General features: G+C 36.4%; 1 protein-coding gene across 1 annotated transcript in view; it reads left to right on the top strand.

The window, feature by feature from the left end:
* Nucleotides 1-27,127, top strand: part of IARS1 (isoleucyl-tRNA synthetase 1) — a 111,714-nt gene that overhangs the window by 37,728 nt on the left and 46,859 nt on the right. The window contains exons 14-17 of the mRNA XM_009476712.2: nt 4,504-4,602; nt 16,120-16,246; nt 21,146-21,219; nt 21,583-21,777. Of these exons, the coding sequence (XP_009474987.2) occupies nt 4,504-4,602; nt 16,120-16,246; nt 21,146-21,219; nt 21,583-21,777 (495 nt within the window). The remainder of the gene's footprint in view (nt 1-4,503; nt 4,603-16,119; nt 16,247-21,145; nt 21,220-21,582; nt 21,778-27,127) is intronic.

Consider the following 27,127-nt stretch of genomic DNA (forward strand, 5'->3'; position numbering starts at 1 on the left):
CTAAACAGCTAAGTACTGAATGGTGGAAAAGGATATTTTGGTACCCTTTGAATTGTATCCAAATAAGTATATCGCAGAATGTCTTTAAATGTTTGTGTTCAGACTTTCCATTTTTTGGATAAAATTGCTATATTATAGCTGTTATCATAGTTACTTCTTTTTAACCTTGTAAAATTACTTCTTTCTTTGGAATCTGGTAGAGCCCAGTTGCTTATAATGTGGAAATGTCAGTACTGTTGATTAAAATCAAAGTTAGCATTTATCCACTACAGTGGGTAGTAAGCGTAATACACAAATATGTTTTTCTGCTCAGTCTTTCCTGAATGGAGTTCACAAACAATGGTTACATCTCTGATCACAAATAGCAGTTGACATGTTTATAATATCTGTGGGGACTTCTTAGAAATATTTGGTTTTGTCAACTAGAAATTCAAGATTAGCTCTGGAATATCAGGTAGTTGGTTCAGCACAGTGGCCTGTCAACAATCTTCTTTCTCAGATTAGGGATTTTGCAGAGGTTGAAGGAGGACTCCATGTGCAAGTCTCCATGGGCCTTCAGAAATACAGGCTAGACAAATTTAATCTAGAAAGGAAGCATGTTTTTGTTAGTGTCCTCTCTGGTTTTAAATGTGTACAATTGCTGTTGCAAAATTGAGAGAAAAAAAATCACTGAACAATGTCAAATTTAAAAAAAGAAACTTCAGTAATCTTTTAGTAGGAATAGTGTAATAAACTGTTTTATTACGAGTAAAGACACACTTCAAAAAAATAAAATATCTAATTACATATCTGAAATGGCTTGAACATTTTAAGTCATATCTGATGCATACAGCACCTGAACTGAAGTAACAGTGATAAAAGCTTTTCTCTCCATCTAGCTTTAATGCTACCTGGTGAAGTGTTTTAGCAGTATGCACTTATCTTTGATCTATAGCAAGAATAACCTTTACTTGCTCTTGAATAGCATGATTGGTTTGTTTCTCACAGCTACCTAGAAGAAGAAGGAGAATTACTCTTCAAGGGTTATGTCCTTGATGATTTGGGACAGTTTTTGAAAAATGGCAGCCCAAAAACCAGCAGTGCTTGTGTTTTTCTTATGTAGCAATTCAAATGTACAGTCATGGCCTTCTGAGACAAACCAGTAATGTAGACGTGCTGATTCTGTCGAATGTACTTAATCCTGCCACTCTGTTGACATTTTTGTTGATTGATGATAAGTTGCAGGCAGCACCTAGCAGCAAATTATCTGGTGGGAAGAACAGAATAATGGATTCTACTTGAAAAGCTCATTTCACTGCCATCAGAAATCAAACCATAATTGGAATATGCTAAAAGTAGAAGAGTAGTTCATAACTTCGAACATAGTTATAAATTATTTTGATTAATGTAAGAAAACTTTGAAATCAGACTCTTCTACTTAATATACCACTGTTCATGCTTTTCCCTGAAACCAGGCAGTTGTTGAATCCTCATTATGTTGAGCTATTTTCCCTCTTTTTACATATGATCGAATTAGGGTCCTTCTCTACATTTTCTTGTTATTGTGATATGTAGTAATTTTCTGTTAACTAAACTTTAAAATCTGAGAGAGGAAAACAGTAACAACTTGTTAAGTACACAGTAGATAATTTTCAGTTGGAATTCCCCTTCATTGGAACTGCTGAAGAAAGAGATCATTGGTCAAAAACGCTCTATGTAGATGTGAGATCTTGAGAGTCTATATGGTCTAGGTAGCAATTTAACAACTCTGGAAGATAGCAAAGGTAACTAGCATGACAGCTGAAGTGTCCATCACAGATACTGCATGCCATTCTATTTGGAAGCTATATTGGGAAGCTCTACCATTGACAGACAAAGAGCTTTGTCTTTTTCAAGCCAGTGAAAGCAAAGCCAAGAAGCATCTTTCATAGCACCTGGTCACTTATCTATCATTTGTGTCCTAAATTATGAGAAAATGGAATGGTAATAAGATCACAATAACTTGTTTACAACAGCTGTGCAGTCCAAAACAGGTATGAGAAAACTATTGGGAATGTGGAGTGTCCACAGAGAATGGTCTTTCCAGTCTTCATCTTTTCAAGTATAAAGATTGTATTTCAGAGAATGCTAATTTTGTGACACTGCTAAGGAACAGGCAATTTGCTCAGGTGCTTTGATTGCTCTGATATAATTCTAAAGGACGTATTTATAAGGGGAACAAAACATCGTTCAGTTGAGACAGAGGAATGTTTAGGCAGGAAATTTATAAACATCAGTCTCTGATTTAGGTCTGTCGGTGGTTTTTCCCTTGTCTTGTATTGATGGAAAACACAACCCAGTAATGGGTATTTCTCATTTGATTCTACAGCAAAGAATTGAATCTGGTTTCCTCAACTCTCTCACCAGTCATGAGGGGCAGAAATGTGTAAGATGTTACTGGTTGGGCAGATTTTCAGTGTGTTTTTCTGTTTTTGTCTCCTGCTGAGACACTACTTTGCAGTACAGCTAGAAGAAAGAAAATATTCAGGGAAACTGTGCCATCTCCCATTTCTTACTACCTTCATGTAGGTGGAAACAGTGCTCTGTGGGTGCTTCGGAATGGTTATCGAGTATTATACAGTTAGAGAGTTAGGTTGAAAGCCTGGGAAATGATCATGGCTTCATCTGCTTGTCTCTCTTTCATAGATACTTTGTGTCTGAAGCTACTTTTGCACTAAAGCTTATCTTCAATCAGCCCCATCTGTCAGCTGCGTATTCCTGATAGAGATTGGGTACCAGTTTATTGTCCCAGCATTCTTTTTGCAATGTGTTAAGGCCATGTGAGCAACTGTTATTATCAGGTTTTATTTTTCTTGTTTCCAGTAACTCAAGATCTTGTATGTGATGGCAATTCATCATTCTTCAGCACATCTGAAACAAGATACTCATTGAACTAAAATACTTCTGGAGTACTTTGTAGCTTGCAGAATACTTGCTTTTTTACTGTGATCTTGCTGCTGTGAGTTGTTAACTGAACTGTTCCCTTTCTCAGGTGTTAGGACTTAAATTTGAGAAGAACTTCCTAGCTTAGCATGTTTGCATTTAATAGCTAGAACACTACTATGTTATTATTGCTTTGAGCTTTTACCATATCCTGTAAGTTGTGAGTTTTCTTTTCTTTTTGTTGGTCAGGCAGGTGTACCTTTAGGAAGTGCTTCCACAGTAGCAATTCTAATTTACATCATTATCTCCAGCAGTTTGTGCATTTCAAATTAGTCCTTGCTATGGATAGAAGTAAAATGAATTAAACTTTTAAGGTGGGTTGTTTACAGTGATGACTGCATGTAGGAGATAAGGGTGGTTTCTCAGGGTCTTTGCTTGTGAACAATTGTTGAGTAAGTGTATTTCCAAGTTCTGAGGCAAAGTGACTTAAACAAAAGTAATATTTTTAAGAAACATTTTGTGGGGTGAATTGATACTACAGCAGAATGAGCTTCTTGTCCCAGTGTTGTTGAAGCTGCACTGTACTCGTAGACAGATTCCATCCCCTAGGGCTCAGTCTCCCTTTTCATGTTGGAATAATGGGATGGATGTGAAGGATTAGAAATGTCTGAACTCTCCTGTAATGACTTTTACCCACTACTTGATTACTGGATCCTTTAGAAGGATGCATGCTACTTGAACAATCTCTCAAGACCTTAAGTAGTTGTATTATAGAACTGACAAATAAGAGACCAGGTTGAGACACAACGTGGTCAGATGCTTAGAGATACTAATTTTACTAGGTAATTTAGGGAACTTAACAGTCTGTACACTCTGCCCTATAGTGTTCCCATTTCTAAGCAGTCCCATGTTCTGAATCTGCTCCCACCATATATGGGCTTCATATGACTTTCTTTGAAAGCTGAAGTAAGGAATATCTTAAGATGTCTTCATAACTTCTTACTTTTATATGTTTATCTAGACCTCTTTCTTTCCTTCTGCTGGAATGGGACATTCTTCTAGTTAACCCTGGGTACTGTTACTTCATCTTTATGATTCATTGTTATTCTTTTAAATACAGGTAGTAAAAGTATAGCATAATGTTTTTTGGCTTTTCAGATTGATGTACACATAAAAAAGATACAGAATGAGCTAAAGTGGAAGACTTAAATATGACTCATTTTAATACTTACTGAAGTTCATATTATTGTGTTATGTAGGAACATAAATTTCAAATTCAAATATTGTTTCAATGTTCTCATGATTTCTTTTGCTATATAAATTACTTGAATTGCTGGGTTTGAAGGCTTTTTAAAAATTTTCTGTAGGATTTGATTTTAAACTAGTAGCTCACATAAGTATAACAGTTTGTGTAATTTAAAAAACAAAACAAAACCCAACCTTTGTAGCTGTGATAATATTTCAGGAACAACAATGAATTCAGTCTGTGGAAAGGGGACTGTCACGTACAAAAATACATTTTAAAGAGTATTTTCTAAATAATGTAGCATTGAAAATGTTTTTGTTTGTTTTGCTCCCTTCCCCATCACCTTCCCTCTACAGGTCAGATACTCCATTGATATACAAAGCTGTGCCAAGCTGGTTTGTAAGAGTGGAGCATATGGTGGAGAAGCTGCTGGAGAGTAATGCCCAATGCTACTGGTAATGTCTACTGCATATATATTTTTTTTTTCTTTGCCCAGGGTTGGGTGTGTAGCGGGGGGTGTGTGTGTGCGCGCACACGCGTGTGCCAGAACTCTACAAAGCTCTATTTCACTGTTAGTGTGCTAACTTAACTTCATATTTGCATTCTGTCCATTTGAGCCAATGTTGCTAGAATGGGGCTGGTAACCAGTTTTAAATAGTGTTTTATCTCAGGTTTCACAAATGTGCCTCAAACTGGTAGAGCAATGGAATAGTCTTGCTGGTATAAAAAGATATAACCTGCTTAATTGCTTATCAGCCCAGTGCTTGAACATCTTTGCGCACTATTCCTTTCTTGTGTTGAGAAGGCGTTCTTTGCTTGTGTAAAATCCCAATGAGGAGTATATTTTAGGGTGTAAGTAAGGTTGAATACATACTAATAATTTACAGTGAAATACATTACAGGATCATTAAAAGTATCCTCAAATTGTGTTATACTATCCTAATTAATTCAGCATGAGAGAAACTGCAAAGGAAAATCAACCTGTGGAAGCATGGAAGTGCACATTTAAGCCTCCCAAAAGGGTCTACTAGAGAGAATTTAGGCAGCTAAACTGTGGGTATTTATTGTTCCAAATTAAAATAATTTTTAGATCAGTTTTTTTTCTTTTCATCTAGTTATTACAGATAAGGTTGATACTTTGTCATAGGTGCATTTGAAGAAAAAAAAAAAACCAACAACAAAAAACCCAACAAAAAAACCCAAACCAACAACCCCTCCCGCCAAACCGACCTTCCCTCCGCAACACCCACAAAAAACCCAACCCAACTGCCCTAGCTTGTGTAATAGTTTTACGTAACCTCAGTTTCAGAGGTTTAAATCAAAATTAAATCTTTATATAGGAATGTGAAAAATATTTGTGTGAAATTTATGTAGAAAACAACAGGTAAGTTTTAGATAATTTAAATCCACTATTAAATTAGCAGTAAGAGGGAACTGTTGGCGATGGTAGCCATTTTGAGAGTCAATTGTGGGTTTATGGTGTGTTAGTAACAAAAGGACCCTGTCTTCTCCACCTCCATAACCTTTATTTTTATTTCTTCTCCTCTTATAAAGAACTTGTGCCTGGGAAGTTGAGACCAGGTGAGGAAAATGTGGAGGTTACAGCCTCATTCGGTTGACTGTGTGCCATTTCAGTTGTTGTTCAGTCTTTCCGTATGAGGACTGTAGGAAGAGTTGGGATTCCACCCCTGTGTGCCTCTGCTCAGGAACTGAAATGGTGTTAAAGAAGGTGACGCAACTTTCAGTGAACAATTACAGCTTATGCTGTGTTTTTTCATGGACAGTGGTTAGCAATTAAATTCTCCATGAGCAGCTTTTGCATAACTGCTTACGTGGTACAAGCACTGTAAATATTGAAATATGTGGGAAAAGTTAGTGATCCATGATACAGACTGTCCAAAAATGCTGCAGTGTTGGCTTGCTAATAAGCACATGCCTAGTCTGGATATGTAAGAAGATTTTATAGATTAGTTAAGTGTTGCTTTCTGTTTTCCATAACAGAACATATTGTGATCCTTCTTTTGGGGAAAAATAAGCTGGAGAGGGGGTGAAAGTGTTTGTTCTTAGCTTTAATTAGCTTTCTCAAGATGCTTTTACTGTTTTGATGACTGACAGTAGACCTGCATACTTAATTTTCACATGAACATAAGAAAAATGTAATGATCCTATTAAGGAAGTGTTTGAATGGTTGAGATAGTTTTGCTTTTCCAGAAGCAAAGCTTCAAGAAGGAACTCGTAAGTGACCTCTGCTGATCAGGAGACATTAATAAGAATTAAAAAACAGTTTGAACCCTATGTCATCTACATATTTGGGTTTTAAGTGGTGCTTTCTGTAAGTGTTGGGTAATGGGGAGACATGTGGAACCAAATGTGAGAGCTACTGTTGCAAAGGTTGGGTGGGAAGACCAGGCAATTGTATTAATTGGCAATATTCAACATGCTTGGAATTAAAGTAATGGTTTGTCCTTTAGGCAGTTCTTGAGTCTCAACATAATTCTGTAATTGACCATAAAACTGATTCCTCAAGATTCCTCTCAAAACAGTATGGTCTTAGAGATTTTTGAGAATCTTTTTAGAGAATACGGGCACAAGTAGAGCTGTATTATCACTAAGTAATTAATAAAATAATATATATTTCCAGTATGTGGTTTCATAATTACTAGTTTGAATACTCAATGGCTTTTGTTACATAAAGATGGCTTTTAAAATCTAGCTTTTTAAAAGAAAAATGCAGTACTTTTAAGGTTTTCTTCCTATATTCTTCACTGATGTCAGATTTATTTGGGATGTAACTTCTTCAGTTGGCATTGAGAATGCTAGCATTCTTCAATATTCATTTATTTAAATTTTGGGAACTCCATCCTTCCCCAAACCTACTTTTTTGCTTTTGAAGAGACTTGATCTCTGGAAGTGTCACAAGAATAATACCTAGCTTTTTAAAAATTTATTTTTGGACTCTCTGGGGCTTCAGCATGTCCTGAAAATGAGAAAATTGGGGATAAATGCTTTTCAGACTATATTAACCTTTGCAAAATGAGTTTGACTGCATTGCTTTTTTTATTCCTATAAATGACTGATAGGTATATTGTCCCTTAAGAATAGCTGCACTCTTTATAGGTATCCTTTTTGATGAAATAGATTAAACATAGTTGCACAAACTTCACAACCTGATTGCATTTCTAATTAGTTTTTTAATGAATTAGCCTACTGATAAAGCCATAGTTATTCAAAATTTAAAGCCAGCAACTGTGTCTTCATTTTTCAAAATGAACTTGACTATAGCTTTCAAGAATGATTACATGAGTAATGTGCCAGCAATTTTGTAAAATCAGAAACCAAAAAAAAGCGCTCTTCTTTCTCCCAACCTTATTCTGATCAGAGTGGGAAGTAACTTGTGCTGGATGTTGCTGTAAATGCAGAATTGGAACAGTATTTAAGAGATGGTGTTTCAGTCTTTAATCCAAGGTCCATTACTGAATGTTCTTTTTTACCACAACTGGCAGAAGAGTTTTTAAATAAAAAAAAAAATCTAAATTAGAAAAAAAAGAAAGGATATTCATATTCAGACAACCTACTACTATGGTACTTGATAGAGTGGCAAATTCAGCTGCTGTACCATTCAGGGCTGTCAGACCTTGGTTTCCTGTTACGTCAATACACGGAGAGTTAGGTGCAGCACCAAAGCTGGGTCCCGGTGTAAGTGGTCTGGATTTCAGCCTTAATTGTTTGTAGTAACTGTCATCTTAAAGAATGATTTGTTGAAGGAGCGTTTCCTATGTAACCACAGACAAGCAACTAAACGATGCCCCCTTAGATTCTGTTGTATAATATAGGACTAATTCCTGTCATCACAGAGTTCAAAGTTGGTATAAATTACAAATTTTTAAGTTATTTTAAAGAGTAAATTAGTGCAATATGTTTCTATGTTTCTAAACTGTTGTAGCTCACACTTCTGGCAGTGTATATATGTGTATACACTTGCAGTTTGATAGAAAAGGTTCTGTAGACTGTGTAGTTTGTATTTAAATATCAGCTTTGAACTCTTTAATTAGTTTTTATTTTTTAAAAGCCTGCCTCACTTAAAGTTCTACTTTTAGTAACTCCTGAAAGATTTACCTCTAACTGGTGGCAAGTTTCTAGTGTTAGAGACTATTGTGCAGCTCTGACATTGTTTACATCAGAAGTACAGCACTTGTAGTGGAAAAATGAGAATCAGTGGAAGGAAAGCAGTGACGGAAGACAGTAAGGGACTTCAAAGAAGCCAAACCTTTTGTTCTTGCCTCTTCTTGGCATTGAAAAGTTCAAGCATTGTAATAAAGAGCTTGATGTATATTAGTTGAAGGTATCCTTTTTTGACTTTCGTGACTTAAACTGTTAGCTCTTATTGAAAATACTACACAGCTTTTTTGCTAGAAGTGAATTTCCTGGTTTACAAAGTGTGAATTTTGCACACAATTCCTGCTGTTCCTGTATAAGCAGTCTAAGACCAAGTGTTTTCACATGTGTCAGTCAAACACATTAATGTTTTGAGAAGCTTTTGATCTTGGTCTTTCTAATCTTTGACCAGCTGCCTTTGCTGAACAGCAAACTGACTCCCACCTTTTGAAAGGTGTGATTTGATCACAAATTATGCCTATCTTGTATCGTAAACCCTTAGATTGGTAGGGTGTGCAGAATATGGGCTGCAGAACCCACCTGCAATAGAAAGCTAACGTTTGCTCTACTAAACTTGTAACTTTTGTGCAGATGAGAAATCTGAGTCTGTAGCAGGGGCAACAGAATTGTAAGTCATAACAGAATGGTAGCAAAATGGAGGAAAATCAGTTACTGAGTCCCTTGTTTTCCTCCTTCTCCTTTTTTTCAGGATGTCTCATAGGATATTTTCTTTCCCAGTTTGTTAGCATTAATAAATACATTTAAAACTGTTCAGATACATTTTATCGTGTGTGTGTGTGTGTGTGTATGGATTCTTCCCCCCCCCTTTTTCCTTTAATATGACCATACAATTGTAACTCTGCTTTTTGAATCATCGATCACACTTTTCTTACTCGGGGAACGTGAATACAAATTCAGAGAGAGGTCTTCTCTCTAGTAGTGATTGTGAGGTATATAGCAACATGCATTCACTAGATGGCAACATTTCCCGAGGAAAAATTCAAACTACTGTCATTGCCTACAGTAGGAGGTGAAAAAAAATTGCTGCAGGGTTAGCCTTGTGTTTGTCTAATTTAGAGCAGCATAAATCAGAAGATCTTGTTACTGGCTGTTATCAGACATAGTTGAGGATTAGAAGTAAATTTTGAGGCTTGTTCCAGTTGATTTTTGATGGCTTGTGTTCTGCTGTGTCCTAATTTTGCTGTTTCCTCTCCAAGCCTCTTGAGCAGAGATTGCCAGTTATGTCATGAATACAGCAGGTATCCTTTCAGTCCCCATAAATGGTCATCAAAAGCTTGTTGTTTGGTTCAAGTAATAGCTTACTAAATAAAGACTCTAAATGTCAGTTCACTAAGCAATTACAGTACCATGTTCTTAGACAGCTGGTAAATCTATCTGCATGTGCAATATGTTGAATGTTTGCCACTGTTACAGGATTGCAAACATATTTATATATATAAATTGAAATGAATCCTAAGTGGTAGTGCTGTAGAAAAGTACTTTGTAACTATAAACGTCAGAATATTCCAAAGGAAACTATGCAGAAAGAAGAAAAGTGAAAGCTTCATTTCTCACTGGCTTCAGAATGCAGGGATTTTTGCTGGCATTGGTAAGATTAAGAATTTTAATAGCAATTAGCATGGTGTCTGGGTCATACAAATAAAATATATCAGGATTTTTTTAATATGAGTGTATCAAAAAATTGGAGCTTACGGCTTCACTTAATCTAGACTTGTCAAGCAGCTGTGCACTGCTGACGGCGGGGTTATGATGCAGTCTGCAGCAGCATTGCAGTCTCACTCTAAAGTGTTTGTTGCTATGGGAACCAGGATAAAAGAGTGAAGAAAAACATTGCTATATCAAAATGATTGAAAGCACTATTCATTTAGCAAATGTAAGCTGCATATAAGCAGAAAATTCTCTTGCACTGGTGGAGGCAACCTGAACTTGTGTGGGGTATGTGGTTGTGCACCATTCTAATAAGCTTTCATAAATTGAAGAGGAGAAAGAGTCTGCTGCAGTGGAAATTCTGCGTGCTTTGCAAACAGCTGACCTTTCCTCTCTCTTCCCCTTTCCTCCCTCCTGCCTCCCCCAATGTTTAATTAGGTCCATGATATAGATTGGTGCTAATTAAAGTGTCAAAAGGGCATGAATAGTTGCTTATTTTATCTCCTTGAATTAAAAACCATTAAAAATCAATTTGAGGGCATGTTGAAGGAGGCTTGTTATTACAGCAAATTAACATAATGGAATTTAAGACTTTGTCTTCTAAGTATTGCTTAATGTTTAAAAAGAAAAGCAAATGTTATACCTAAAATAAAAAAAACCAGCTGTTATGCTATGAATTTAAATAAATCTGTACATATTTAGTTAAGTGACATAGGATGACTACTTAATCAGCTTTGTTTTTGCTGTTACAACTCAGCTATCTTCTGAAAGAATGGCTTCCTCCTTTCCAGACAGATAAGTGATTCCTGATTTCAGGTGTCACTTAAAAAGTTACTAGCTCACCGAATGAAAGGATGCATCTGGGACCATCTTCTCAGAACGAAACATATCAGATGTTGGGTGCTAATCTGCTATTAGATTTCCTAATTCACACTATTTAAGGTAGTGTTTGTCTATCAACTTTATAGTCTAACTCTTATGGGACTGTTTTTGAAATAATTCATAAGCTAAGAGCTTCCTTCAGTTAGTAATTATGAAGTAAATCTTATCCAATACATAAAGTTGCTGTGGTTTTTCAAAGAATGTAATTAATAAAATCAGCTGATGAGAAGAATGATGAAGAGTGAGAAAGGGTTAGTATATCTTTATGTAACGTCTTAGAGAGCTTTTAATGGTAAATCGATGATAAAACGTATGAGGCTTCTGCTGTGGCAATATTTGACAGCTATTTATTTCAGAAGTGATATTTGTGTTTACACAAGAGGGACAGTACTGCTTTGAGACATAGTTCCTGTGTCCTGTGACTAGGGCAAGGTGAGCCAAATCAGAGTCATGCAGAGCACATCTGAGCTTTGAAATGGAATAAGTTGAATTCGGTATTTGCAATTGTGTTATGAGCATGAGGTATACTTCAAAATATATGTACAGAAAAGGAACAGATGTCTTAATCCTTTTATTAAGTTTCCTTCCGGATTATGTAATAGTTTAGATTTTTTTTACATCCTGCACGTTTCTGGAGACAAGAGTCAGAAAGCAAATATACTAATTTTAATTGATGCTGTTCCTCAGGTATTAATTGGTGATGAGAAGTCACTGGATCAGCAGCCATGGTAACTTACTGTTAGCGTACCCACTCATGCTCTGGCATTGAAGACGGTCCCTAATTTGCTGTTTTCAAATCCATGCCCACTTTGCTTGTGTGACTTGGATGCTGGGTAGTACATAGACTTTGAAGGCAAAGAGAACGGTTTCTATTATGATAAGCTAATAAAAGTTGTTAAAGGACTGGATTTTGTTTTGTTCTTCATGTTTGTTTTTTTTTTTTCCTTGTCAAATGGAGTTTTTATTTTAGACACTAAGAAAATGAGTAGCTACCAAGAAAGGATGTGGGAGTTCACTGTGCAGAGGACTTAGCAATGCATGAATTTAGCAAAACCCCAAATCTGCTTCAAGAATAGGAACAAACAGTCAAAAACGGACATAGAAACTTGGAGCAGATTAATAATATTCATCATCTCTAACTTGTTAAGATAGAATTTTGATGTTGGGAGAGTAAGATAGAAATTAGCATTCAAACAGGTTGAAACTGATGTACTTTCAAAATCTTTCAAATTTATGATTTGACAAATCAATATTTATTCCTTTGTGTTGTGGAGTTCAGTTCCCTGAACTTTTCAACTGCTGAAATGTCTGCATCCTGAAGTTTATTTAGTGCGCTGTCCTGGGTGCCAAGAAAGTAGAAATAGCTATTATCCCACACTATTCTACAGGCATGAATCAAGAGCTTCACGACCTGCTGAGACAGCAGTCTCCTTAACCTTGCTAAATGTTTGAGAAAGAAGTACAAAATCCTATCTATGTCATTCTGCAGAGAAATTTGAAGGTCAAAACCAACACAAATTGTAGACCAGTTGGGAAATAAAAAAAAAACCTGTTTCTAACAGCATAGCTTTAGGAGCTGCAGCAGGATTGCGTTAGGAGAGAGAAGTCACTGCTTTGATTTCAGTTGCAAACTCATAGAACTATGTGATGCTGGAGCTTGACCTTTTCTGAGATCTGAATCTGTTCAGTGCCATTAGCAGTGGGTTGCTTTAAACGGGCTGTAGCACTGATCACCTTGCTTGTCATACCCAACTGTAAATTCAGTGGAGTCACCACCATAAAACTGAAATTTGTGCTTTCAAGCTGAAGGGCGTTTGTGAGAGATACCTGGTTAAATGTGAAAACCATGCATATTAGCGTATGGGAAAGGGCTTTTTTTCATATATCTGTGTTGTAAAATAGGAATATTTATGTGGGTGACCTTGCTTTTGTTTTTGTCCTTTTTATTCTCTTTAAGGCTTCTAAATATCCGTTCTGTGTTGACAGTTTTGATGCACAGGGGTCAGTGTTTGGCAAATTGTGCAGCCGTTAACTTTCAGGGGACTGTTTCAGCTTTTGAGTTTAGGTAAGCGGTGTTTAACACACTGCAAAATTTCCTGAAAGCTAAGGACCAGCATCAGTAGTGATTCATGGTTTTATCACGGTCTTATCAAAGTCACAATTCTGTTTGCAATGTACTTGGGAATACAGATGGAAAAATTAACTGGGAATTATGAGGAAGACCGTGGGCTGATAGATTAAACACAGTACAGTGTAGTCTCAGGGTGAGGCCAAGTTTCTTCAGTTACTGCACGGGAGAAAAGGGAGCAGAATTTGCTGGAGGGCAGCATTCCTCAGGCTGCCCTCAGTCTTCTTAGTTGAGTAAAACAAACAATCTTTCTGTAAATTTAAGAAATAATTGCTTTGTGTAGATGGAAGAGTAAAAAATGCTTCCTTGACTAGTAATATATATCTGTGGCAGGATGTTATCTTTATTAAAATTTAACAAGTATACCAAGAAAATATCTAAGAAAAGAGGATTAAAAAGAAATGGAAAAAGCCCTATAGAAACACTAACCTGGAGTTGGTGTAACATAATAATCAGGTGTTAGTAACAACATTGTTGAGAATACTCTGTTCTGTCTTCCCAACCTAGTGAAATATTTAAATAGAAGGTGCCTCTGATTTTTTTTTTTTTTCTTGTGTAGGTAAGTCAGAAGTGTCAGACTGAGATATCTGTAGCTAAATCTAGTGAGACTAAATAAAAGGAACAGGCTGTAGTCTTGAAGAACTGGGTGACTGGCAAGGCTGTTCTCTGCTGCATATACCTCCTCTAGCTTGTTTCCAGTTGGAGGCCGTATCTGCTGTTCGGTATCTGGGTAGCATGTATGGGCAGCATCTGTGTGGTGGTAAGAACCAATTGTTTTAAGTAACACTTTCTTTGACTGATGAGCTCAAAATGTGTTTGAGATACAGGCTCTTTTTATTTTATTTGATGGCTGTGTCAGTGTTATTTCTATATTGTACCTCTAAAGTGCCACAAATCATTGTTGCAAATGTGGTTCCTAGTAGATGAAGTGGTTTGTGTTTTATGTTCCACTAAAAGCTGGCAGCAGGGTCAGACAATTTTACCAGAAGAGGTAAAGTATATGCTTTCATAGCTCAGAGAGAGAGAGATCACACCACATACATTTTTGTGGTTAATGTCCACTTTGGGAATGAAATTAATTTTTCATGCATGTTTTGAGGAGGCAGAGTTGAAACTCTTAGCATTTTAATGTCATTGGGGGATTGTTTCAGCCTCTAGCTATGTTAAATGGGACTAATAATTTCAGCTAATCAGTGTCGAACAACTTCTGAAAAATGGAAACTAGTTTAGGAGTGATGTAAAGAGAAGTTTTCCACATTAGCGGAATGTTAGGCAAATGCTAATGATCTTCGTACAGTTTCCACTTGTGTTTGGAGAGAGGGTCTCTTAAGGTCACCACAAAAAGTTAATAGTAATGAGTCCCACTCTAAAACAAATTGCGAAAGCATGTATACATTTCTAAATTTCAAAGCAGGGATATGGATGTCGTGTGAAACATTAGTCACCGAGTTTGTTTAAAAATTTTTTTTTTATATTACATTTTTGTTTAAGAAATGTTACAGAAGATAACTTCACAGCCGAAAGTAAATCTAGAAGTAACTAGTGAAGCGGTGGAACTTCAGGCTGATACTTAGTGAGTCTTTTAATGGTAGTTTTTATCCACCTGAGACAACATTGGCATCAAGAAGTCTTCAGATCCCCACATGGCATCGTCATGGCTAAAACTTTTAAAAGGTGGTAGCTTTCATTTTCGTCAGTAGATTTTTGAGGGATGCTCACACTTATTTCATGAATCTCCCGCTGCTGGGCCAAATCCTACCTTAGTGTGTCATGTGAATCCATTCTTTTAATTTTTCCTCGAAAGGATGCTTTCATTTTTGTTACTCTTGGGGCTTATCTGTGATTAAAAATCATTCTTGTTCTTAAAGAAAAAAAAAAAAAAAAATTATAAAGGACCAGGAGCTTCAAAAAGAAAAGGTAGAAGAGACCATATGTTTTCTGTAGTTTGGCTGCTCCTTTCTTTGGAAACTCTGTGTCTCTAAATCCAGCTCATACTTTGGAAAGGGACCTTCTAGTTACACTGGAAGAACAAACCCGGAAAAGCTTGCCATGGTTTGCTCAATAACTCAATTCTAGAGTTATTTGTATTATTGTTAGCTGTTCATTCAGAGCTTCTGTGCATCTGTGACACTGTCTTAAGGTTATTCTTCCTGTGAGTTTATTTTGAGGTTGGTCTTTTTAAATGCACCTTTAGGCATGAAGGGGGTATATTGTTGACCTCAAAACCCATTGCTTTTCCTAATCTTCTATATAATCATTGTATAAATAGTTAATTATTTGTTTATATCATAAGAGAAAACAATTGGTTCCTCATGAAACCATCAAGCCATTTAGCATATCTGGGAAACTTGCTAGGCATCAGATTCTGATGTTAACCTTTGAGCTTCAAGACACTTTCATATCATGAAAATTTGTCTTTAACATCCCTCAGAGCCCATTAGTGCTCAAAATGAGTTTTTAGCAAGCATTGATATGTATTTTGGTTTTTTTTGTTTGGGGTCAGGTGTTGTTCTGTTTTTTTAATTAGAGAATTAAAAGTTGAGATAATAAATAGTGTGAAAAGGCTTTTTTTGTAGGATGTATCAACTTGGGATTTCTTTATTCTCAAAGTCTAAAAGAAATGTGCAGATACCTGGATGCTCACGCATAATGCAAGGTGCCTTTTGATGCTATTACTCCAGGCTTCTGAAACTTTGTAATTTCATTCAGCACCAAAATCAGAAACTGGTATTTTTTTCTGTATGTAAAATAAAGCACAGTAGTATTTTTAACCACCCTTAGCCATAATCTTCCAACGTTAGACTATCCTGAGGATTTTTGGACATTGTTTCATCCTTAATGAATCTATTGTACGTTGCACACATTTTCACTGAGTTATTTGACAGTAAAATAAACATGGTATTTTTCACTTCTATAGCTTACTTGAAGATCAAAGAAAGGCAGAAGAAATGGTGTTACTTCTTTGGCAGCAAGTCTATAGGCCTTGCAATAGCCAGTGCAGTAATATGAATGGCTCCAATTCATGCAATGTGCTGCAATTAACTTGTTTTGTGGATGAATTCAAATATAAGTGTTCTTATTAGCTTTCTTTTAAGTGGAATGTAGTGATACGAGAATACTTTTCTTATTTTTGGAACAGGGTTCCAGATTTTGTGAGGGAGAAGCGTTTTGGGAACTGGCTTAAAGATGCACGAGATTGGGCTATATCTAGAAACCGGTACTGGGGAACACCCATCCCTTTGTGGGTCAGTGATGATTTTGAAGAGGTGAGTAAGAAAACAAAGGTTTCCAGTTGACAGAAAAGCCTATCTGTATATGTTGTTTGCTTATTTTGATAGACTGTTATATCTTCGGCTGCTACAGTCTTAAGTTCTATTAATATGTCTTAACAGTATATCTATAATAGGTGACAGATATATGCATATCTATGCACACATTTGTGTGCCCCTACACATTTTCTTTGCTTTTGCTTGAAAACTGCAAGCAATTTTTCTTGTTTTTCGTATTAGAATTAATCTTATCTTTTCTGGAAGAATTTGTGGTGATGGTAAATCTAATGGAAATAACAAATGCAGTGAGAAAATGACAAGGAAGAGATTTTTTTACTCAGTCCTTTCAGTCTGTTTTTGAAATTCTGATGCTCAGTTACTTCAAGGCAAATGAATTGCTGAAGGCATAAAAGCAAGTCCACCATAGTAGAACAGTGAAAATATGTATTTGTAGTGCTACACATGTGAATGTAGCAGACTGTAAAAATGTGCATCTAGTGGAATGATGAAAGTATATAATGGGAATGCTAGAAATGATTTTTTTGAAGTTGTAAGGTACCCTGCAGTTAGTAGCATAAAGCTAACTGCACAAGTGAATACTTAACACAGTTTTGAAGACTGCTGTTTTCTACGTGTCAAAACACCAAGTTTTAGAATGGTTTCTGAAGATTTTTTTTTTTTCTTTTCCCTGTGTGGGTTACTTCCATTAGACACATATGATAAGTCTTCCTCATGCTGGAAATAGGAAATGCTAATCAATGTCTAGGATGTCCATGGAAGGTAAATACTGTTGGCAGCATCCCAAGCCTTTGTTTTTATCTCCCTTAATTTTAAAAAGTTTTACTTTTCATTTTAGACGTGGAAGACCTCAAGTGGGAAAACGTATGCCAGAAAATTATTTTATTGTCCTAAACTGCACTATTGGTTAGATGTGCACCATAAAGCATTTTTTATTTCCTCTTCCTTGGAAATCCTGCTGATAGGCAGGGAGATATTGGGGGAGGGGTGGAGTTACTCCTTGTAATTACGATTTAAGTATCTAGGAAAGCCTTGGCATTTGAATTCTATTTATGCTATGAGCATGTTTGTAAATTACTGGCAAACCAAATGCTTCTGTCTCTCATAAACCAGTTAATTTTTAACATTTATTCAAAATTTTTAGGTATAAACTGTCACTCTCCAAACTAAACTTTTAAGTCCCTTGTTTGGTGTAACAGGTTTTTTTAGATAGAGAAAAGGCTTTCAGTTTTGTGCTAAAGTATTTCAAGACTTCATTCTACAGCTGAAAAAGATTGTGTAAAGGTTACATTACTCCCACTCCTTGCCTCTAATAATATTTCATTTTCTGTCCAGTCTCCCAATGTCTGTATTCCTTTGTGTACAGATTTGTTTTGCCTTTTTAGGTTTGATTTGTTTGTTTTTAATAACAATGTAATGTCTGACTTCGAAGACTGACCTTTTGTTTGAAATTAGCTGCAAGTATTCCTCAGGGCTTGGTGTTCTGAATAATGATAGAAATACAAACAGATCTATTATTTTTATCTGTAGATGTTATACATCTCTGTTTACTCTAGATTCTGAATGTCATGCTTCAATAGTTGAGTATGGCTTCTGGACCACGCTAAATTTCAAGTTAGGGTTTTTTTAATATTCACTCTCTTTTTATGCATGTGGGATATAGCTTAAAAGCTAAATACCATTGGAACTGATGTGGAACTTAAGGCCTAAGTGACATCTGCTCTCATATAGAAATAGTATTCACTCAAAATTTCCTGACTTCAGTTTTACTGCAGCCTAGTGCCATGTGAGATTGCAGAGCCTCCTCTTCATGTCTTGTTCTCAAAAGAACACTTTGTCGCATGCAATTATGCTGTGCATATTAAATCCTGGAGAAGTAATAACAGTTCCTTATTTAATATACAGTAAGGTGAATTAATTGGTATTAAAGTGAATTTTATTACAAATCAATATCTGGTTTCCCACAGTTTTATTTTAGCTTTTATTTTAGTTTTATTTTAGCATAATTATCTGGTAGAGACACATAATGGAAGTTAAATTTGAAGCTTATGTTTATTACCACATTTTTGCAGACAGTTTATCATTTTAAGATCTCAGATCACAATGATTTCCTCAGTGGAGGAACACATCTCATTTGGATTAGATAATAACATTTAGTAATATAGCAGCCAAGTTGATAAAGTGGACATAGGCTAATTTTATAGGACTTGCATACATATTATAGTATTAAATATTCAGTGATCTGGAAATTCTCTGATTGTTTCATTGCTTGTCACTCATGTAAACTGTTAACCCTCTACTAGTTTTGGTGTGCTTGGTCTTGCATAACAGATTTGGAACAAGAGGACTCTGACTGTGCTGTCCTGAAGGGTGAGGGAACTTCTAAACTTTAGGTCTGTTTCCAGTCTGCTTTGAGGCTGCATTAAGAATGACACTTCTAGCTGACCTTAGCAGTCATTTCTTTTACTAATTACTATGCAGAAGATGCTTTCTAAAGGTCCCAGAATGTCTTGCTGATATACTGATACACTATGTGGACTTCTGTCTTTCCTTGAACACTCCTTATTCTTTGATTATAAGTACTTAACAGAGATGAAATGACAAACCAATAAAAGCAAACATTTTTGTTTAATAGGGACTGCAGATCTATGTCACAGGAACATTGAGGTCCATGAATGCTGCCAGATCGCTTTATTCTTCCTATTTACATGGATAATCCCGGATATAATGCTAATGGTCATTTCATTAGAAGTATTTAACCTTGACCTCTGATTTCACATTAGGTCACAGTGATGCTGAAGCAGGGTTAAACAGCCCCGAGTCCCAGCCTATTTATTTCAGTCTTTGCTGTCTACTATTAAATGTTGATACAGCTGGTTTTGTAGTTGATGTGGCTGAAAAATAGAGGATGAACAAGTGACTGGTAGGGAAAGGGGCCAGGCTACTAAAGTAGACATTGCTGTTGAAGAAATGTATCCAAAGCAATAGCTTTAATTTGAGAGCATAAAACTGTTGCAGAAATGAGCGGATGTGGCCTAATGAGGGATCGGATTTGATTAGCATCTACTTGCTGTATTGTTCTCTTGCCTTCAAGTATCTAATGAGCTACCTCCATTGTTCCATAAGACAGAGGCAGTCTTATTCAGTATGGCAATATCTGCGTTCCTCTGGTGGTTGTTGGATTTTTCATGTGGATTTGGGGTTATTTCTTCTATGAACATGTTCTGCTGGGTGCAGTTCTATAGATGCATCCAATATTCACAATTTTACTTAAGAATTGAAATGCTTGGTTCGAAAAGCAGCAGCTGATGGGCAGCTTTTAACCCAGTACATAGTGTGAAAGTATGTTCAAATATTAAGGTTAGCAAAGATGAAGTAGTCAGTGTATCCAAGGGTATTTTTTACCCATGCTGCTATTAAAACCTTTTCTTCCACCAGCAGTGCTGAACTAAGCACCTGCTGTCTGCTCACTTGAGCTTGTACGATTGCTTATGGGGCCACACAGTGAATGAAGAGCAGATCTGGGTTAAAAATAGTTTGTTGATAATGGCATATTCTTAACTGGGATCAATCCCCTGGTATGGTTTGCTATGCGAACTGCAGACTGTTGTACTTCACTATCATAATCATTGTAATGCTTCACTTCCTATAAAAAAATAAGAGAAATAGATAAGTAATGAAAAAATTACATTTCAAAAGTACTTTAACAATAAAAGGTGGTGATTAGTAATGCAGATCAGCAGTTGAATCAGACTAGGAAAATCATGGCTTAAAAAACAAATCAGGCTGAGTTTCTGTCTTCTCTGTAATTCATGACAGTCTTTTGGAATTAAATACACCAAAACCTTTTGGTTAGTCAGAATTTCTGTGTGTATACATATGCATATATTTAAGACTAGCTATAGGAATTGAGCAATACTCCGACTTATTGTAGCCTAAGAGCAACTTAGAAAGTTACCTTATGTCAAAAATGTCTAGCCTACTTACAGCTTCTTTATGTTGGTACGTTTAACTCCTTCCCTGTCAGATCTGTCAAAAAAACGTTTTTTTTCCTTGGGAATTCTAAATTGGACTGATAGCACGTGGGACTGGATTTCCAACATCCAGACCTGTAATGCAGCCTGTGACTCGTGAATCCTGCCAGATGAGAGAGGGCCACAGGGCTCTGGGAGGTTTAAACTTGATTAAAACGTACAGCAAAGAAAGCTTTGCTTTTCTCCTTCTCTCCTACATATAGTTTTTCAGAATCATTTGTTTCATCAACATTTCATGACGTTGATGCAAGTCTATTGCCGAAACTGTTTGCTTTTTTCTTAGATAGTGTGTTGATGCAACAAAAACAAGAAAAGTTTTTACCTTTCTTAATGACCCCTTGTTAGCTGTGACACTTTTTTTCACTTTTAGTAAGATGCCATTAATATGAACAGTTTAGTGTACCTGGGGTGGAACACTTATACTCAGTTTTGAGTAATTTAGCAGCTTACCTCAGCTTCAGAAGAGGAACCTGGGATCTGAAACTCCTATCTGTATAAAAGTCAGGATCATTGAATTTTTAGAGGTGATTGTGTTGTGGGTTGTTTGGGAAAAAACCAAACAGTAACCCCCACCCCCCTTTTTTGATATCTCACAACATGCTTGTTCTTCGAAGTCCCCAGTTGTTTTGACATGAATTGTATTAAATCAGGGCAGTGGTCTCTAACATCATTTGCTGCTTTATTAGATTGAAGAAGGGGACCTTGTACAAAATTTTTGTTGACTTTTCAGCTATATCAGCTGCTTTAGAAGATACTGACTGACCTACAAGTCTCCCGTCTAATGTTAAAAAAAATTGCTACTGTGTGCAAATAACTGACTAAATTTCTTGAGTGTCTCTTACAGGTAGTTTGTATTGGTTCAGTGGCAGAATTGGAAGAACTATCTGGAGTGAAAGTCACTGATCTCCACCGAGAAAGGTCAGTCACAGAGACTATTAACTAGTTATTAAAAATAGTTGAGCAGACATAAAAAATATTGGGTTTCTTTGCCCAAACCCTTGGAAGCAGATTTAGGGAAAATAGAAGTAAGTAGTAAGAGGGCTTGTGATTAACATGTATAAATTTTCCTTTCTTCTGTCTAGGACACTGTTAATACAAAAAAAAACAACTCTAAAATAGCTTTAAATTATAAAAATGGTCAAAGGAAATGCTGACCTTTTTGAAGAATGCTTAAAATTAAAACCAAAAGTACTGTCATACCTAATGTGCAAGCATAACATTAACTTTTTGTGCTAATTCTTGTTTTTGTTTAGAATTTGTCAATCTTTTTCTTTCCCATAGTATTGATCACCTAACTATCCCTTCACGCTGTGGCAAGGGCTTACTGCACCGGGTCCCTGAAGTTTTTGATTGCTGGTTTGAGAGTGGAAGCATGCCTTATGCACAAGTCCATTACCCATTTGAAAACAAAAAAGAACTTGAAGATGCCTTCCCTGCTGACTTCATTGCTGAAGGCATTGACCAAACCCGAGGATGGTAATTTTCTGCAACTTTATTATGCCATATTATTGCCCTGCATCTAACACTGTTACATCTGGATGATCCTTTAATGTTGTATAGATAAGTGTATGATTTCTTTTTTCCAGTAAAATGTAAGGTATTCTAAAGCTTAGTGACAAAAATGTTCCAGAAAGATGACATGTTAGCAAGCAATCTTCCCAGCTTTTGTGGAAAACATTAGGTAACAGGGCAGATATTTGGCCTGGTAAGGAAGAATTTCAGCAGCTGAATTATCATGGAACTTGAGTTATCTACTGGAAACAGAAAAGCAGTTGAGTCAGTTGAAATGGAAGTCAATGTTTTGAGGATTTCAAGCCAATGTATAGGCTAGTCATTTTTGCCCCCTAGATTAAATTTGAATTTGGGGTTTATATGAGTAGGGAAAAAACAAATTAAGTCAAACCTTATGTTGTTAAGATGTTATAATGTATAAAAATCAAATCTTCTAACTGTAAACTTCATCTGTTTATTTGATTCCTCTTTGGATAAATGCTTTTCAATCATTGATAAAAGTTTTTCACTAATCTCAGATTTTCTCTGGGTAATGTTCTCATACATGCATGCATACATACAGTTTTAGTTTTGGCATTTTTAAGTGTTTATTCTATTTTTGAAGTTTGAGGTTGGCTGTGAAAACTGACAGATTTTTAAGATGAATTTTTGTGCTTTACAGATTAGTACATTTGACTATGTACAAGTAGAACTCTTCCATCCAGTAACTTGAGTTACTAGAGTTAAATAAACTAAATTCCTCTGGAGCACAGTTGGCACCTCCCTTTGCCCACTTCTCTGCTCCCCCAGCAAACCAACCAACCCAAACAAAGCAGTAAGAGGTGGGTTTTTGCGTGTTTGTGAAGTTGAGAGCAAGGTTTATACATGCTCTCAAAGCCAGGAGGCTTGAGCAAGGAAACGTTTGAGGGATGATGCTAAATAAAAATAAGTTTCATGAATATGGCAAAAGGTGTCTTCACTTTGCAACCCCTTACTTTTGATGCAAAAAATTATCTAGGTCCTCAAAATGGAAGTTACATTTGCAAGTTTGGCAGTTAGGGAGGGACCACTTAAGTTTCACTTAGTGAAACATGGACTCCTCATGGCATATTAAATACTTTTCAGAATATAGCTGCACCTTACCTAGTTAGTGCTATGCGTAATGTTTGTAATGGGTCCTCGAAGCAATACTTCACATAGATTAGAATTAGGGCAACCTGATGAACTTAGTTAAAACTGGCCTCTTACATGTATAGTGATTATTTATTTATTTATTTTCCACAAAAGAAGTCTTTGTTAGGTCATCTGTTTGTGTTGATCTTTAACTTTGTGTTCTTCACAGTTGTATATCACAGCTTATTGGTCATGGTGCTTTTCAGTGTTAGTATACAACTATGTACTGTAGAGTAGCATGAAACCTAGCAGTAGAGGGACATACTGATCTCATTTGCAGGTCACTATTTTGTGCTTGCTGCTCTTCAAGCAGTGTGGGATCCAGTATATACAGTGAACACTAAGTTTCTTCATTTACTTTTTCTTTACTGTTGCATATTGCATGTGGATACAGCACTGTTGATTTGACAAAGGCTAATTTAGGAAATATTAAATAAAAAATGAAATGTATATACTATATTATATTAACATAATACCTGTTTAATCTTGAAGAAAAGTGATAGGTTTTGTTTATCTGGGAGAAAAACTGCTTAGTCTGCAGCAGCTCTGCTTTGGGCACTGTGGGAGGCTAGTACAGTGTTAGAATGAACAAGGAACAGAGAAAAATAGCTTGAAAAGTTGTAATACTAGTGATTCCATGTATTAGTCTTTCTGCAGCATTGTTCATTATGCCCACAAAAGGAGAATTAAAAACTTAGTTTTCCCTCTTTTTTTTATTCTTTCTATCTGAAAAGAATTAGAAAACTGTGCCTTTTTTATTTCACGAAACAGACAAAAGAACACATGATAAAAACATATAAAATGCATGCAAAAAGCACAGTCAGAAACTCATTTTTTCCCTGCTACATTTTATAAAGATAAAAGGGCATTTATTGTAATTTAGAAGCCAAAAAATGAGAACAAATTAAAAAAAATTCAACAGCACGTAATCATTCTTACACTGTACAAGGGAGCTACTGAATTGTAAAAGTTCAACAGAATTAAAAATGGTTTGGGATTTTTATGTGGATACAAAATCTATTCCTGGTAGTTACAATTCCAGTAAAAATATAGGAGGAATGATAAATTTTAGGTTTCAGGGTTTAGCTATTTGAGATTGGGATATCACAGTGGATTAGTATATGTCACCCACGCTTACTGCAGTGTTTCTTTTAGTGCTACCCTTTGAAGCATGTGTGGGAGACATGACAGATGAAAAGATAAGTCTGATCTCATATGCGTCCAATGAAGCTCTCTAGTGCCATTAAAGAATGCATTTGTAACTTTTACACAAGTTGGCCTCTTTATAGTATGATATTAATCTAAACTTGCGTGCAGTGCAACATCCAGATCCGCCAACTATCATGTTTCCAGTTTTTAACGTTCTTTTCTTTTTTAAATAGTAAATGTAACCTGTGGATAAGCGGCTTCTTTCCCTTTCCTTAGTAGGCTGAGCCAAATCATCTCACTAATTCAACTGAAGATTGGCCCTGGAAAAATAACGAGAAGTCTGAGCTGATGCTAATGCCACCTATGACTCTGTGGTTGTAGACATACACCTGCTGTGCTTCGGTTTGAGCCCACACACTTGTGTTGTGTACTGTAGGAAATGTGCAAATGGAGACTTTCATGTTACAATCTGGAGTAGATTGCTTTTCGTTTTCAGCATCAGCATAACAGTTACTCTAAGTCTTCACCATACCAAAGCCTGTCTCATCTGTTTGTGGGTGGAATATCAAAACACTTGCCTCCAATACATGATGCTTATACCTTTCCCACGGTGTTCGTGTCTGTTAATAAGCTGGTGCTTTAATAACAGCTAGTGTTCTGTGATTTGCAAAAGAACACTTTTGTTTTGCGAAAGAAAGAAGTAATTAAGATTTGAGGTGGTGGATTTTTTTGGTAAAAGGTAAAGCTGTCTCAGGCTGTTCTTAAGAAGGGTTCTCATTGTAAAACTGTTAGGCTTTTAATTACCTTTTCCTAAGTCTTGGAAAAAATGAGGATATTTTGAAGAGAAGACACACGTATCTGCTAGTGTGACAGCACTATATCATAATAGGCCTAAGTGAACAACAAGCTGGTGAGTTCTGAAGTGTTAAGAGCATATATGTGATTTTTATTTGAGGCATTCTATATAAAGTGATAAGATTCAGAATGAAGATTGGTTTTGTGTCAGGTCAGAGACTGCAGCTGACGTGAAGTGAGAACTGCTAGGTGGTGAAAGGCTCCGGAGGTAGAAGTCTGGTGACTTCTGTTTGACTCAACAGAGGGGAGAAAGTCAAGGGAGACAAGGGGAAAATTAATGTGACCAAGGTGATAAGCTAAGAGAGTAATCTTTTTGATGACTTTCTGCCACGGATATAAGAAAGAGATGAATTATATTTGTTGAGGCCAAAGGAAAAAAAATCTTACAGTAGTTTGGTTGCAAGACTGGCTGTCCGGACAGATTGATAGGAAAGGCTCTATCTCTGTATATAGGGAGATGCAACAAGATTTATAGTCATGGTCAGAATGTGGTGGCCTACAGGGAATTCACAGCTGAATGTTTTTGGCTTGAACCGCGGGATTATGAATTTACCCACAATCGTTCAAGAAAGGAGAAAACTGGGAGGGGACGCTTTTTCCCTTTTGGGGGGAATGGAAGAGGAGGGAAGAAGAGCAAAGAAGTGAACTTCTGTCTCTGTGGTGTTAAGGGTTTTTTACTATTGTCTCGGCTGATAGCTACATATCTGCAAGGACATAACTAGAAGCAGACTGAGGTTTGGTGAATGGAAGATGAAGCAGCAGAGATAAGTTGAGGAAGTTGTCAGAAACATTTGTTTCTGACGACAAGCTATTTAAAAAATAAAGTGCAGAGAGACACTCCTTTAAAATATTCAGGGTGAATGAGGTGAATTTTTTTAAAAGGATAATCTGAGACAGAATGAGAAGAGTTATGTTAGAATGGTGTGGAAACCAGTGGATCGCAGGATCTCAAAGACAGTCTTGTAACTGTCATCAACTAAGATACCTCATTGCTGAGGCTCATCAGGTTTGACAATGCAAATAACATAAAATTTGTGAAAAGTTCTTGGATGTATTTTTTCAGTGCCCACAGTCCCTCTGTACAATTTTCCTAATACAAACAGTACTGAAATCTCTTCTAGTTGGTTCTACTTTGTTCTTTTTAATTGCAAACGCACCTGCTCTAATATGAGAATTTGCGACCAGTTTGCAGAAAGTGATGGGAGTTTGTCAATGAGGTACCTTCATACTAAATACTAAAGAAGTACTGCTCTGTTTGTAATCAACTGTCAGTCCTGTAGGCTTGAGGTGTTGATCATCCAAGTAAATGCTCAGATGTTTATGTTTAGGGGTTTTCTTAAGAAGGTTAAAAATGAAGACAGGGATTTTGAGTGCATGTGTTTTTGTGCAGGTGGAGAAATGTTGGTTAAAATTCATGAAATTACAATGCAATTTAATAAAGAGAATTTGTATCCTGCAGTGTGAATTTTAAGTGAGAGTTAAAAGCCTGTCTGAGAGATAAGCATCAGAGTTGTCATGTAAGCCACTTAATAAATGCAGTAATGCACACAACAGCCTTTACAGAGCTTTGGACCCTCAAGTGTCAGAATAATGCTTTTGCAATTACAGGCAGCTTTTTGATAAAAACTACTTTGGAAGATACAGATGGACCTTTTCCCCCCTGCCCCCCCCCCCCAAGTGTTTCTCTACTAAATCTTCATGCAAATGCATAGTTCTGAGGCATAACCTCTTGTGCCTTATTCTAAATCAATTAGCTTTTGTATAATCATCTGCTGTTTTAAGGTTGCTAAGCAATCGTCAGTGTGATACTCATTTTTAACCAGGAAAGCTGTGGCCCACCCTCCGGTTATTTTCTTAAAAGTAATTACCAGCAGTGCAGTTACAGAAGCTCATAGATACCTCCTTTATTGAAGATTCTGACTCCCGAGTATGAAATTATCACATCATCTTGCATCTCCACTTAATTTCTCAGATATAACCATATATCGCCATATATCGACATATTGAACAATAGGTGCCTGTGCTTGCTCCAACACTGATTTCTTAAGTGTCCTACATAGTTTATACAGGTATTGTAAACACATCAGATAGAGCACAGGGGGAACCCCCTACTGCCCTTCATTGTGGGAAACACCTGCATTCTCTTATTTTCTAGCGA

The sequence above is a fragment of the Nipponia nippon genome, unplaced genomic scaffold, assembly GCF_047370975.1.
Source record: "Nipponia nippon isolate SJK-2023a ecotype South Korea unplaced genomic scaffold, ASM4737097v1 scaffold_9, whole genome shotgun sequence".
NCBI lineage: Eukaryota > Metazoa > Chordata > Aves > Pelecaniformes > Threskiornithidae > Nipponia > Nipponia nippon.